Genomic DNA, 14,927 nt, shown 5'->3' on the forward strand with positions numbered 1-14,927 from the left:
TCCAGTGCACTCAGCCGTTTCTTGATATCACGTGGAGTGAATCGAATTGGCTAACGACTGGCTTCTTGTGATGGTGGGGATATCGGGAGGAGGCCAAGATGAATCATCCACTCGGCACTTCTCGCTGAAGATGGTTGCAAACGGTTCAGCCTTGGCTTTTGCACGCATGTGCAGGGCTCTGCCATCATTAAGGATGGGGATGTTTACAGAGCCTCCTCCTCCTCCCGTTAGTTGTTTAATTGTCCACCACCATTCACGACTGGATGTGGCAGGACTGCAGAGCTTTGATCTAATCTGTTGGTTGAGGAATCGCTTTGCTCTGTCAATAGCATGTTGCTTCCGCTGTTTAGCATGCATGTAGTCCTGTGTTGTAGCTTCACCAGGTTGGCTCCTCATTTTTCGGTACACCTGGTGCTGCTCCTGGCATGCTCTTCTACACTCCTCATTGAACCAGGGTTGATCCCCTGGCTTGTTGGTAATGGTAGAGTGAGGAATATGCTGGGCCATGAGGTTACAGATTGTGCTGGAATACAATTCTGCTGCTGGCCCACAGCGCCTCATGGATGCCCAGTTTTGAGCTGCTAGATCTGTTTTAAATCTATCCCATTTAGCACGGTGGTAGTGCCACACAACACATTGGACAGTATCCTCAGTGCGAAGATGGGACTTCGTCTCTACGAGACAACGAGGACCGTGCGGTGGTCCCTCCTACCAATACTGTCATGGACAGATGCATCTGCGACAGGTAGATTGATGAGGACAAGGTCAATTAAGTTTTTCCCTCGTGTTGGTTTGCTCACCACCTGCCGCAGGCCCAGTCTGGCAGCTATGTCCTTCATGACTCGGCCAGCTCGGTCAGTCGTGGTGCTACCGAGCCACTCTTGGTGATGGACATAGAAGTCCCCCACCCAGAGTACATTCTGTGCCCTTGCTACCCTCAGTGCTTCCTCCAAGTAGTGCTCAACATGGAGGAGGACTGATTCATCAGCCAGTAGGTGGTAATCAGCAGGAGGTTTCCTTGTCTATGTTTGACCTGTTGCCATGAGATTTCATGGGGTCCAGAGTCAATGATGAGGACTCCCAGGGCAATTCCCTCCTAACTGTATATCACTGTACCGCCACCTCTGGTCAGTTTGTCTTGCCCATGGGACAGGACATACCCAGGGATGGTGATGGAAGAGTCTAGGACGTTGGCTGAAAGGTATGATTCTGTGAGTATGGCTATGTCAGACTGTTCACTTGTCTAGTCTGTGGGACAGCTCTCCCAATTTTGGCACAAGTCTCCAGATGTTAGTGAGGATGACTTTGCAGGGTTGACTGGGCTTGGTTTGCCTTTGTCGTGTCTGGTGCCTTGTGGTCCGTCCAGTTTTATTCTTATTATGACTTTTTTTAAAGCGAGATTTTACAACTGAGTGGCTTGTTCGGCCATTTCAGAGGGCAATTAATAATTAACCACATTGCTGTGGGTCTGGAGTCACTTATAGGCCAGACCAGGTAAGGACGGCAGGTTTCCACAACAATCCAGTAGTTTCAGGGCCACCATTACTGATACTAGCATTTTAATTCCAGAATTTTCATTTAATTAATTGAATTTGAATGCCCCAGCTGCTATGGGGGGATTTGAACTTATGACTCCAGATTACTAGTCCAGTAACATAACCACTATGCTATCGTACCCTTGATGTACACAATACTCCAGGTTTGGTCTCACCAAGGCTTTGTATAACTGCAGTAAGACATCCTCGCTCCTGTACTCAAATTCTCTTGCAATGAAGGCCAAGATACCATTTGCCTTCCTAACTGCTTGCTACACCTGCATGTTTGCTTTCAGTGACTGGTGTACAATGACACCCAGGTCCCTTTGAACATCAACATTTCCCAATCTATCACCATTTAAATAATACTCTGCCTTTCTGTTTTTCCTTCCGAAGTGGATAACTTCACATTTATCCACATTATACTGCATCTGCCATGTATTTGCCCACTCACTCAACTTGTCTAAATCACCCTTGAAGCCTCTTTGCATCCTCCTCACAACTCACGATCCCACCTAGTTTTGTGTCGTCAGCAAACTTAGAAATATTACATTTGGTTCCCTCATCCAAATCATTGATATATATTGTGAATAGCTGGGGCCCAAGCACTGATCCCTGTGGTACCCCACTAGACACTGCCTGCCACCCTGAAAAAGACCCATTTATTTCTACTCTCTGTTTCCTGTCTATTAACTAATTTTCAATCCATGCCAGTATATTACCCCCAATCCCATGTGCTTTATAACATTCCTTTCTTCTTCATCCTTCACAGGAGGGCTCTTTCAGGGAAGCAGAGACTCTAGCTGCCAGGATGAATCAGTCAAAAAGTGTGCATCATATAGGGCTGCTTTTTAGGGGAAAGTGGTTTGTGAAGATAGGAGGATTGCTCCGGTAACAGCTTTATATTTAATAGATACTTAAAGAAAGAACTTGCATTTATATAGCACTTTTCAGGATCTCCCAAAGCACTTCACAACCAATGAAGTACTTTTGAAGTATGATCACTGTTGTAATATAGGGAAATGCAGCATCCAATTTGCACACATCAAGGTCCCACATTCAGCAATGAGATAAATGACCAAATAATCTGTGTTTTAGTGATGTTAGTTGAGGGTTAAATGTCAGCCAGGACCCCAGGAGAATTCCTATGCTCTTCTTCAAATACTGCCCAGGGGATCCTTTACATCCCTGAAAGGACAGATGGGGCCTCAGTTTAACAGCTCATCCTAACGACAATACCCACAACAATGCAGCGCTCCCTCAACAAAGAGCTTCCTCAGTGCAGTACTGGTGCCAGTCTAGATTATGTGCTGAAGTCTCTGGAGTGGAGCTTGAAACAACAACCTTCTGACTCTGAGCCAAGGCCGACACTTATTTCAAAGATGCCGATGAGGTAATCATGGATTGAGTTGCTCTTAACTGAGCCTGAAGTATTTATACCTGCAAGGTTGCAGCTGTGGAGGGTGCACTTTGTGAACCTTTGTTTCGGAATTTGGGCCATAGTGACAAAGTGTTGGTAAGATTGGTGGAGAGATTTTTTGCAATCTACATAGAAAGCTAAGGTTTTATGGACATTTACAATTGTTCGATTCTGATTTTTGAGGAAATGGACAGAAAGAAAAGATGTCTTCTTCCTGTCGTAGGTGGAAATGGGATATTACTTTCTGTATTACCTGTCATTTGCCCAGTTTAAACTCGACGCAAGGGCCAACTCTGTCCCATAATAATAATGATAATCAGGACTGCTGTTTTACAATTGCCACAGAAATAAGAACAAAATCACATATGAATTCAAAAATATTGCTAACAGGCCCATAAACACTAACGATAATAAAAATTTCATTTATTGCATTACCAAAAATAAATAATTGTAAACAATTTTACAACACCAAGTTATAGTCCAGCAATTTTATTTTAAATTCACAAGCTTTCGGAGACTTCCTCCTTCCTCCTTCCTCAGGTAAATGTTCAGGAGCTCCTTGAAGCCTACGCATTTATACATATAGAACAATACATGGTGTTTACAGACTGCCCCTGCAACTGCCCGTTGCCAAGGCAATCACCGTGTTCAGACAGAGAGGTGTCACCTGCAGAACCCCCGAATACACATTCAACAAAAAAACAAACAGGGAAAAAAAACAGAGAAAAAAAACACAGAGAGGCAGAAACATCCGGAAGGCAGAGAGAGCCAGCAAATGACCCATTATATTAAAAACAGATAACATTTGTTCGCTGGTGGGGTAACGTGTAGCGTGACATGAACCCAAGATCCCGGTTGAGGCCGTCCTCATGGGTGCGGAACTTGGCTATCAATTTCTGCTCGACGATTTTGCGTTGTCGTGTGTCTCGAAGGCCGCCTTGGAGTACGCTTACCCGAAGGTCGGTGGATGAATGTCCATGACTGCTGAAGTGTTCCCCGACTGGGAGGGAACCCTCCTGTTTGGCGATTGTTGCGCGGTGTCCGTTCATCCGTTGTCGCAGCGTCTGCATGGTCTCGCCAATGTACCATGCTCTGGGGCATCCTTTCCTGCAACGTATGAGGTAGACAACGTTGGCCGAGTCACAGGAGTATGAACCATGCACCTGGTGGGTGGTGTCCTCTCGTGTGATGGTGGTATCTGTGTCGATGATCTGGCATGTCTTGCAGAGGTTACCGTGGCAGGGTTGTGTGGTGTCGTGGACGCTGTACTCTTGAAAGCTAGGTAATTTGCTGCGAACGATGGTCTGTTTGAGGTTGGGTGGCTGTTTGAAGGCGAGTAGTGGAGGTGTGGGGATGGCCATAGCGAGGTGTTTGTCCTCATTGATGACATGTTGAAGGCTGCGGAGAACATGGCGTAGTTTCTCCGCTCCGGGGAAGTACTGGACGACAAAGGGTACTCTGTTGGTTGCGTCCCGTGTTAGTCTCCTGAGGAGGTCTATGCGATTTTTTGCTGTGGCCCGTCGGAACTGTCGATCGATGAGTCGAGCGTCATATCCCGTTCTTACTAGGGCGTCTTTCAGCGTCTGTAGGTGTCCATCGCGTTCCTCCTCGTCTGAGCAGACCCTGTGTATTCGCAGGGCCTGTCCATAGGGGATGGCCTCTTTGACGTGGTTAGGGTGGAAGCTTCCACCCTAACCACGTCAAAGAGGCCATCCCCTATGGACAGGCCCTGCGAATACACAGGGTCTGCTCAGACGAGGAGGAACGCGATGGACACCTACAGACGCTGAAAGACGCCCTCGTAAGAACGGGATATGACGCTCGACTCATCGATCGACAGTTCCGACGGGCCACAGCAAAAAATCGCATAGACCTCCTCAGGAGACTAACACGGGACGCAACCAACAGAGTACCCTTTGTCGTCCAGTACTTCCCCGGAGCGGAGAAACTACGCCATGTTCTCCGCAGCCTTCAACATGTCATCAATGAGGACAAACACCTCGCTATGGCCATCCCCACACCTCCACTACTCGCCTTTAAACAGCCACCCAACCTCAAACAGACCATCGTTCGCAGCAAATTACCTAGCTTTCAAGAGTACAGCGTCCACGACACCACACAACCCTGCCACGGTAACCTCTGCAAGACATGCCAGATCATCGACACAGATACCACCATCACACGAGAGGACACCACCCACCAGGTGCATGGTTCATACTCCTGTGACTCGGCCAACGTTGTCTACCTCATACGTTGCAGGAAAGGATGCCCCAGAGCATGGTACATTGGCGAGACCATGCAGACGCTGCGACAACGGATGAACGGACACCGCGCAACAATCGCCAAACAGGAGGGTTCCCTCCCAGTCGGGGAACACTTCAGCAGTCATGGACATTCATCCACCGACCTTCGGGTAAGCGTACTCCAAGGCGGCCTTCGAGACACACGACAACGCAAAATCGTCGAGCAGAAATTGATAGCCAAGTTCCGCACCCATGAGGACGGCCTCAACCGGGATCTTGGGTTCATGTCACGCTACCCCACCAGCGAACAAATGTTATCTGTTTTTAATATAATGGGTCATTTGCTGGCTTTCTCTGCCTTCCGGATGTTTCTGCCTCTCTCTGTTTTTTTTCCTGTTTGTTTTTTTGTTGAATGTGTATTCGGGGGTTCTGCAGGTGACACCTCTCTGTCTGAACACGGTGATTGCCTTGGCAACGGGCAGTTGCAGGGGCATTCTGTAAACACCATGTATTGTTCTATATGTATAAATGCGTAGGCTTCAAGGAGCTCCTGAACATTTACCTGAGGAAGGAGGAAGTCTCCGAAAGCTTGTGAATTTAAAATAAAATTGCTGGACTATAACTTGGTGTTGTAAAATTGTTTACAATTGTCAACCCCAGTCCATCACCGGCATCTCCACATCAAAAATAAATAATATTCTATATTAACAGCATAAAATAGTATATCCTCCAACTAACTGAGTAATGTCATGAGAAATGCACTAGTGTGACAAAATTTGTGTTACATTTACTTAGCTTTTGTATATGATTCTTCAAATTTGTCTTTCTGTCTATTTATCTATCTAAAATATACCTTTAGTTCTTCCAAGTCAGGGCGTTCTTTAGCAACTACAGCAGCCAATAGCTGATCTTCCAGACCATCTCTTGTTACAAGGAAATTAATCAAAGTACACTGAGCTTGCATTTCTGGTTTGTAATGAGGATTGAAATACTTGGTGTGAAGTATCAGTCTGAAGTTGGGATGATATTCAACTTCTTTATCTCCTATCTGGATATACCTAAGTATGTATTAACACATTAATTATTGAACTTTATAAGTTGCAGAGCAGTTTATGAACCAAATTTATAATAGTTTTGTAACACATAAATATGTAGGAAGTCCTAAGATTATTAAGTTCATACTGATCTGTACTTGTTCAGGAAAATCATGGAGATCTTACTGGTTTTCATCCCCTTTTATGTAGCCCTGGGATTTCTGGGGCTTTCCTGGGAGCATGGTACTAGGCTTGCATCTATACCTGCAGTCAGCACAGGCACATTGTAGCCATGTTAATGAGGCAGGAGGACATGTTCCCAGCCTGCCACATCTGGAGGAATACTCACTATGCACCTCAGCGCAGGCATCCCATGGTAACATGGCGGGCAAGGTCAGCAGGGATCCCAGGGTGAAGACAGGAAGGCAAGTGTTTTTTGTTTTTCTCCTCAAGAAGTTTTCAGGTAATCAGGGCTTTCTGGAGGCTGATCTCCATCAGCAGCCAGCGGGCCTCTGCTAGGAATTTGGGCCTGCCATAGGTACTTTTGAGGGTTCAGTGGCATCAGTCACTCCTGGAAGCAGTCTGTGACAGGTAGATTGGTGAGGACGAGGTTTAGTAGGTTATTCCCTCATGTTGGTTCTCTCAGCACCTGCCGCTAGCTATGTCCTTCAAGACTCGGCCAACTCAATCAGTGGTGGTACTACCGAGACACTCTTGGTGATGAACATTGAAGTCCCCCACTCAGTGCTTCCTTCAAATTATGTTCAACATGGAAGGCGTATTGATTCATCAGTTCAGGGAGTTGGTAGGTGGTAATCAGTAAGAGGTTTCCTTGTCCATATTTGACCTGAAGCCATGGGACTTCATTGGGTCTGGAGTCAATGTTAGGACTCCCAGGGCCACTCCCCTCCAACTGTATACTACCGTGCCCCCACCTCTGGTGGGTCTGTCCTGCCGGTACGACAGGATATAACCAGGGATAGTGATGGGGGAGTCTGCAACATTGGCTAATAGGCATGATTCTGTGAGCATGGCTATGTCAGGTTGTTGCTTGACTAGTCTGTGGGACAGCTCTCCCAACTTTGGCAATAGTACCCAGATGTTAGTGAGGCAGATATTTCAGGGTGATCTGGGCTGAGTGTGTTATTTTCCTGCCCTGATTCAAAGTCTAGGTCGCAGCCAAGTGGTCCGTCTGGTTATACTCTTTGTAACAGTTTGATACGACTGAGTGACTTGCTAGGCCACTTCGCAGGGCAGTTAAGAGTCAACCATGTTGGTGTGGGACTGGAGTCACATATAGGCCAGATCGGGTAAGGGCAGCAGGTTTCTTTTCCTAAAGGACATTAGCGAACCAGTTGGGTTTTTACAACAATCTGACAGATTCATGATCACTTTTACTGATACCAGTTTATATTTCCATGTTTTTTAAACTGAATTCTAATTCTCAAACTGCCATCGTGGGATTTGAACTCATTTTCTCTGGAATATTAGTCCAGACCGTTGTATTATTAGTCCAGTAATATAACCACTGCACTACCATACCCTGTATGATATTTGTACAATAGTATAGCCCAGGAATGTAACAATATCATTGCCTTGTGATGTGGGCTAGATAATCATGTTTTTTGCAGGTTTGTTTCTTGAAGGACAGCTCCCCTGGACAGGAAGTTAAATCATTTTTTCTTGACCCCATAGAGGATTGTGAGCTGGCCAGTAGAACTACATATCAAACCTGCTTGGATACCAACCCCCCACCTTTGAAATTGGCTCCATACGAGGTTCAAAGCTGACTAATTATAGAATCTTACAACAACAACTTGCATTTATATAATGCCTTTAACACAGTAAAACATTCCAAGGTGCTTCACAGGAAACATAATCAGACATGGAGGGATTTGAACATGAGGATGAGAATTTTAAAATCAAGACGTTGGTGGACCAGGAGCCAATGTAGGTCAGCGAGCACAGCGGTGATGGGTGAATGGGACTTGCTGCAAGTTAGGATATAGGCAGCAGAGTTTTGGATGAGCCTGTTTATGGAGGGTGAAAAATGGGAGGCTGACCAGACCATTGGAATAGTCATCTAGAGGTAACAAAAGCATGGATGAGGGATTCAGCAGCAGATGGGAGCAGGAAGAAAAGCCATTGAAGGAGATTCTCTGGGTACGACTGGATAGGTAAGAGTGGAACCAGGTGAGAGCGGTTCCACTCAGCTGGACAATGGAAGAGAGGCATTGGATGAGGAGGGTATGGTCAACTGTGTCAAAGGCTTCCAACAGGTCGAGAAGGATGAGGAGGGATAGTTCACCATGGTCACAGTCACATAGGATGTCATCTGTGACTTGATTAGAACCTATTCAGTGCTGTGGTAGGGGCGGAATCCTGATTGGAGAGGTTCAAACATGGAGTTGCGATAAAGATCTGCACAGATTTAGGATGTGACAACACGTTTAATGACTTTGGAATGGGAAGGGAGGTTGAAGATGGGGCAGTAGTTTGCAAGGACAGAGGGGGCAAGGTTTTTTGAGGGAAGGGGGTTAACGGCAGATTTGAAAGGGATGGGGACAGTACCTGAGGAGAGGGATCCGTTACAATATCAGGAAGGGAAATTGGGTGGTCAGCAGTTTAGTGGGAATAGGGTTGAGAGAGCAGGAAGTGGGTCTCATGGATAAGTTGAGCTCGGAGAGTGCAAGAGGCGAGAAAGGAGAAAAACTAGAGAAAGATGCAAGTTCAGGGCTAGGGTAGGGGAAATCTTGGGGGAAGTTTGCCTTGGTGGGCTAGGGAAAGGAAGGAATGCGGCAGAGGCAGCTGAACGGATGGTTTCAATTTTAGTGACAAAAAATCCATGAGCTCCTTACTTATTAGAGGTGACGATGGAGAGGCAGCGGAGTGTGGTTTAAGGAGACAGTTGGTAGTGGAGAAATGGACCCGATGATTTTCTTTGCATTCCAGGATGGTCCTGGAGTAATGAGCAGTTTTGACAAAGGAGAGCAGGGCCCAATAGTGTGTTCCAGCCAGATCTGGCGATGAATGGCTAAACCAGCTGTTCACTATAAACATTCAAATCTATATCCCTTGGAGTTAAGGGAGTGAAGATGAGGGCCTTACCAAGGGGAACGACCAGATTGGACAGAGTAAGGGTTTTACTTTGGACAAAGGCATCAAAGGTAGAGGGGGTATGATTGAGCAGATCGGAAGCTGCAGAAATATCGTGGTGAATGGAGGGCCAAAGGCTGAATAGTTGGGAATTTGAAAGTACCGCTGCAAATGACTTGGGGGAGAGTTTTTCCAGGGGTGGACACCTAAGGGGGTGGGGTTGGAAAGGGGATGTGAGTGGTGAGCGATACAAGGAAGTGATCAGAGATGACCTTATCTATGATTGAGACGATGCGAATAGAGAGACCACATGAGATGGCAAAGTTGGCAGTGAATATGGGTAGGAGAGTTTATATGGAGGGAGAGATTAAGGGAGGATAGAAGGGCAGTGAACTCAGAGGAGAGTGGGCAAGGAGAGTTGAGATGGAGGTTGAAATCACCAAGGATGGGAAGTTGCTCGGTGCAGAGGCTGAGGAGGAAAGCAATGAAGATACGTCAGTGGGAAACTTGGCGTGGGGCTTGGCTAGAAAACAAGGATTTCAATTGCTGGACACCCATTTCTCGCCTGAAAAACGGGCAGCCGGCAATCGAAAATATGTGGGGTGAGGCACCTCGGCTGTCCCATTGACGCCAGACACAATTTTCAGGCGGGCCTGTAAATGGGCCAAGAAGTGCATTAGATACTGTCAAGCATGTATCATTGCAACCCTCAATATCAAAAAGCCGATAAGAAATTGACAACTTCATGTGCCATATATTTGACCAAAGAAAGACTGCCAGATTTGTAATGATAAATGTCAGTTTTTCATGAGATATAAACTCAAGAATTTTTTATGTTATGGTAGCTGAATTAGCAGACCATGCCAGGCAATTTTTTTTTCCTCAAAGCAAGTCAAAAATGCAAAACGTGCCCTGGTGTCCGCAAACTGAAGGAACTCACTATGTAATAACATCAACAAAAGAATATATGACAGCTAATCTTACTTTCCCTTTTTGATGGTGTTTCTTCCCAAGAGAGCATCCAGCACAGGCTCCACTGTCTCACCAATATTTTCAAGTAATAAATTGTCTCCATTGGATATAGCATGTTCAATGCTATCAAGGTAACTGTATGCCCAATAAGTAATGATAAAATGTTACATTCTTGTTGTAGAAAAGTAGTTTTAAAAAGTAATAATAGCCTAGAAATTAAATTGCATGGAATCGGAGCGCAATCTGGGTGCAACACATGTTGCATGCACCTAAAGAGGCTGGTGGCAGGACCATGGGAAATTGTTTATTACTGGCAAGCTGTCGGCGCCAGTTGCAGCTCCAGAGGCAATTCGCCAGTCCTGGGAGGCACCACAATCAGTTGATGTCCAAGGTCCTATGGAGAGTCTGATGGGGGGAGGCAAGCGGAAGGGGGCATGAACGGATCAGAATTTCATGTAGAGCCGGGAGGAGCACTCCTGCTCCTCCTGGCTGCACAATAAAGTAAGTAAAAAAATTAAAACTTACCTTTACGCTGGCAGCCTTCAGTGGTCTCTTTATGGATTGCTGGTTTGGCTGCCAGGCATCTAAGAATACTAACGGCGCATGCTGCGGTCTTGTGCAATCCAATTTTGTAAAGGGTGCATCAAATAGGCGTTAGACCCCCTATATGCAAATGTTTCAGGTGCAAGCCGTGGACGCCTATGGAGGAGCCTTTACCAATATGGCTGACGGAGCTTTTCTGTGGCAGAATGAGTGCCCGCTGCTCGCCATATTGGACTGTTAGGAGCCCGTTTTAGGCCTGTAAAATGGGTGCAGTGTAATCCAATTTCTAGGCCAACAAATTCTTAGTGTGGTTTATAGAAAAGTAAGACTATGGCCACATCAGCCTCAGAAGCTAAGCAAGATTAGGCGGACTATTACTCCAATGACAGAAAATAAATTATTGTGATAATAATGGGTAAATACTGACTTATAGTTGAGAAGAAAGTTACAGATGAGGGGAGTCATTCGGCCCATCTTGGTTTATCCATCAAAAATGTTTTTTTAAACTTTACAATTCTCCCATCATATCTATGATGGATATGGGATACATCCTATTTCAAATGATCGAAATTCAACATGCTAGTGGATCTCCTGTTTTGCCTCCAGAAAGTAAGGACAAAGCGAATTTCACTCAGAGTTCATGAGTGATATTATAGGCATAGGTATGGAGATCTGCACCTTTTGAAGTTTAGGAAGCTCCATCTAGTGCTGGAAATGTGAAGCTGCGGGCATGTGTCATAGAATGTTGATGCCCAAATAAAGAGTGCATGACATACATATCAAATTTAATACATTATAGATCACATTACGAATGCAAAGTTTTTGGATCATATGTTTTCTCTTTTACAACTTTAAATAAATATATAAAGAACATTTTGTGAGAGTGTTTAGACTAGCTGTGGCTTAAACATGAAAACAGTCCTCACAAGATCATCAGTTGAAAATGAGGTCAAGCTGTCTGAGGGAAAGCAAGCCAAACTGTTTGATCTGATAATTAATCAGATTAGGGGAGATTGTGCTGGTATGTAGGAAAAGGTGATGCACTTGTATCGGCATTAGCATATCCTAAGTAATGCAGATGCTAAGCATCATTATTTGTTAATGTGGAATGCAATTATCTCTTACCAGTGTATCCTTCTTTTGATTTTGATGACCTATTCTGTATCCAGAAATAGCTCAGGCTGGGAATAAATGTGAATGCTGCTGGTAATTGCATTTAACCACTTAGCTCCATGTTTCAGCGCCAGAACTTTATTGTGCTTAAAATCTATGCCTATCCTATAGCTTTAGTTAAAGAACTCTGAAAAATGACTAAGAATCTCAAAGGAATTTATTATTCTGGACTCAAAAAACAAATTGATCTACACTGAAAGTTAAATAATGTACTGCAATTTAATCTGCTGATTTATTCTTGGATAATTGGACTGATTCTATGGATGAGAGATGCTGTCCAGTGATTCGGTGGAAATTGTGAGCAAAGCCACTTGTCAGATGCTTACTTTGCTGTTGGACAACGTTCTTCCACATCTTTTGAGCATCTGTAAAGAGTTACTTTGTTGCATGGACATTTCCTTGGGGTGGGGGGCGGTCAGCAACATACACAGTTTCTACACCCAAATTACGCCAGAATTGCAACAAATGCATTTAAATTAACTTGTGTGTAACTCCCTCTGCTGGTGAACGACGTAATTTTCTGACGCATCAACAGCATAACAATGAAGGAAATGCAGGGCCATGGCATATCATATGGTTTTACACTGTCTGTTTGGGATGTAATTTCCTCAAAAAGTCAAGGAGGTGGATGAGACAGGTTCTTCCTCTTTTAAAACCATCTTGACTGTAATTTACTAGATTTTTCTCATACTGATAGTCATCAAGTTTGCTCCTGATAATCCATCCCATAATTTTACTAGTTTTGATGTAAGATTGTTTGGTCTGTAGTTATCCAAGTTTGCCTTTCCCCATTTCTTGAATATTGATACTACATTAGCTTGTTTCCAATCTAGTGGGGCCTCCTCAACATTCAGTGACTCCATGATGATTCTTAGCACTTCAAAAATGTCATCCCTAGTCTCTCTACTAAGCTCGCTATGGATATCGTCCATTGTGAGGGAATTGTTCATTTTGAGCCCTTTAACCTTGTCAAGAAATGAAGTCTTATTGATGAAGTCTGTAAGTCTGGATGGACTATTTCTATAAATGCAATATATTACAGTGAATATTTCAAAAAAGCAATGTGCAAAATATGGTCACGAATGCATCAATGGCCTTCGGAACAGTGCAAAGGAGAATAATTAGGCTGAACCCTGAGGGGAGATTTTAACTCTCTCTGCCTGGTGGAAACAGGGTGGTAGTAGAATTAAACTGGAGGTGGTCACCAGGGCTGTTCCCGCTTCGCTGCCATTTTAACTCGGCCCTTCCACTGGGCAGTCCATGTGTGCGCCTGAATCGTGGGAGCCTCAGTAATCTATGCAAATTGGGGTCCTATGACAACCATAGAACGCCAATGCAATTTTGAGGGCCTACTGGGCAGTCGGTGCGTCCTAGATGCTTCACTCAGTAAAACTTGGAGGTCAAGAGGAAGAGGCTCCAAAATGATAAGTCTAAAATTATTTTGCGGGGCCACAAAGAGCAGGAGTGGGCTCCACAAGAATAATGTGGGTCGCTGCCACTCAAGGATCTCTCCTCACTATGACTGGTGCTCTCTTCCCAGACATACTTTTTATTGGCTGGATCAGCCTCCAGGCCGCCCCATAGAGCACTGGCCTGGAGCTGGTGAGCTGCAGCAGTAGGCCTGTTCAGGGCATGCAGCTCACTAATGGCATGTTAAGGAGGCCCGGCCTTCAAAATGGCCACCGAATAGTTAAAATTGTTCCTCTGGTGTCAGAGGGCATAGCTATGAGGAATGATTTGATAAGCTAGGGCTCTTCAGCTTTGATAACAGCCTTCTCAAAGGGTGCTTCATAATAGAAAATTATAATGTCCAGAACAATAGAACCAGAGGATACAGTATATGACACCTAATGCATTAAGTAAATCCAAAACAATACTTTTAGACATACCAGGCGTGTACAGGTTCAGAGTTGTGGATGGAAAATTCAGGACAGATGTCAAGAAGCATTTCTTTACAGAGAGCATGATATAAGCTGGAAAAGGTTGCCAGCAAGAGTGGTTGAGGACACGACAGTGGACTGACATAAGAAAGAGCAAAATGCTGTAATGGGAAGCGATGGTATTCTAAGAAAATGAAATCAAATGTACTAAAGGTCCTTCTTCATCTAAACCTAACTTATGAAGAAAAAAAATTAAGTAGAACTTTGTTAATGTAAGCAAATTAAACATGTTAACTATTTTGAAATGATACAGCTTTTAAGAGATCTTTGAATCTGCAGCAAATGTACATACCCTCTTTGTCCGAGTCTTATTATTTTCAAATCTTCTCCAAACTTGTTTTTAATCCACTTGATACCCTGCAGCTGTGCATCAATAATTAGAGGCCAACGCTCTGTGTTACAGAGGATTGTAGCATTTTCAGATGATGTCCGGTCACTAGGCAATCCCTGATTATTCCAGGCAGCAATGTCAACATCATCAGTCAGAAGGGAAAGCGGATCCAAGTTTTCAGTAATTGGAATTGGCACCTAAAATAATTCCCCCAAAAAATCATATTGTAAGTATCTCAAAATCTGATTGGAACTTGCATTAACAGTGATAGAAACACTTGCATAGTCATGGTCTACATTAAGTTTTGAAGCTGAGGGAGTAATGTGAAATACTTTGAACTTTTTAAAGTTTCTGAATAATTGTTTTCCCTTTTCTTTAGGTGACTTTCTCTTTTCTGACAATAAATTGTAGCTATCCCATCAAAGCTTGGTGGCAGTGAGTAAAGCAAATCAGATGTTGGGATGTACTAAAAGGTCAATATTGAGCCGAAATAGTGAGATAATCCTGCCACATTATAAAACATAGGTGTTACCGCACTTAGAATACTATGTACAGTTCTGGTCGCCGCAGTACAAAAAGGATATTGAAAGGATACAGAAGAAAGCAACCAGAATGATTGAGGGAATGGAGGGATTGGATT

The 14,927-nt window shown here is 44.3% G+C and overlaps 1 protein-coding gene across 1 annotated transcript in view; it reads right to left on the reverse strand.

Moving 5' to 3' along the window:
* LOC137341448 (dynein axonemal heavy chain 17-like) overlaps positions 1-14,927 on the reverse strand; it is a 574,489-nt gene that overhangs the window by 58,330 nt on the left and 501,232 nt on the right. Inside the window, exons 63-65 of the mRNA XM_068004561.1 lie at positions 14,249-14,484; positions 10,313-10,435; positions 6,052-6,256 (exon numbers count right to left, since the gene is read on the reverse strand). Of these exons, the coding sequence (XP_067860662.1) occupies positions 6,052-6,256; positions 10,313-10,435; positions 14,249-14,484 (564 nt within the window). The remainder of the gene's footprint in view (positions 1-6,051; positions 6,257-10,312; positions 10,436-14,248; positions 14,485-14,927) is intronic.

The sequence above is a fragment of the Heptranchias perlo genome, chromosome 23 (assembly GCF_035084215.1).
Source record: "Heptranchias perlo isolate sHepPer1 chromosome 23, sHepPer1.hap1, whole genome shotgun sequence".
Taxonomy (NCBI): Eukaryota; Metazoa; Chordata; class Chondrichthyes; order Hexanchiformes; family Hexanchidae; genus Heptranchias; species Heptranchias perlo.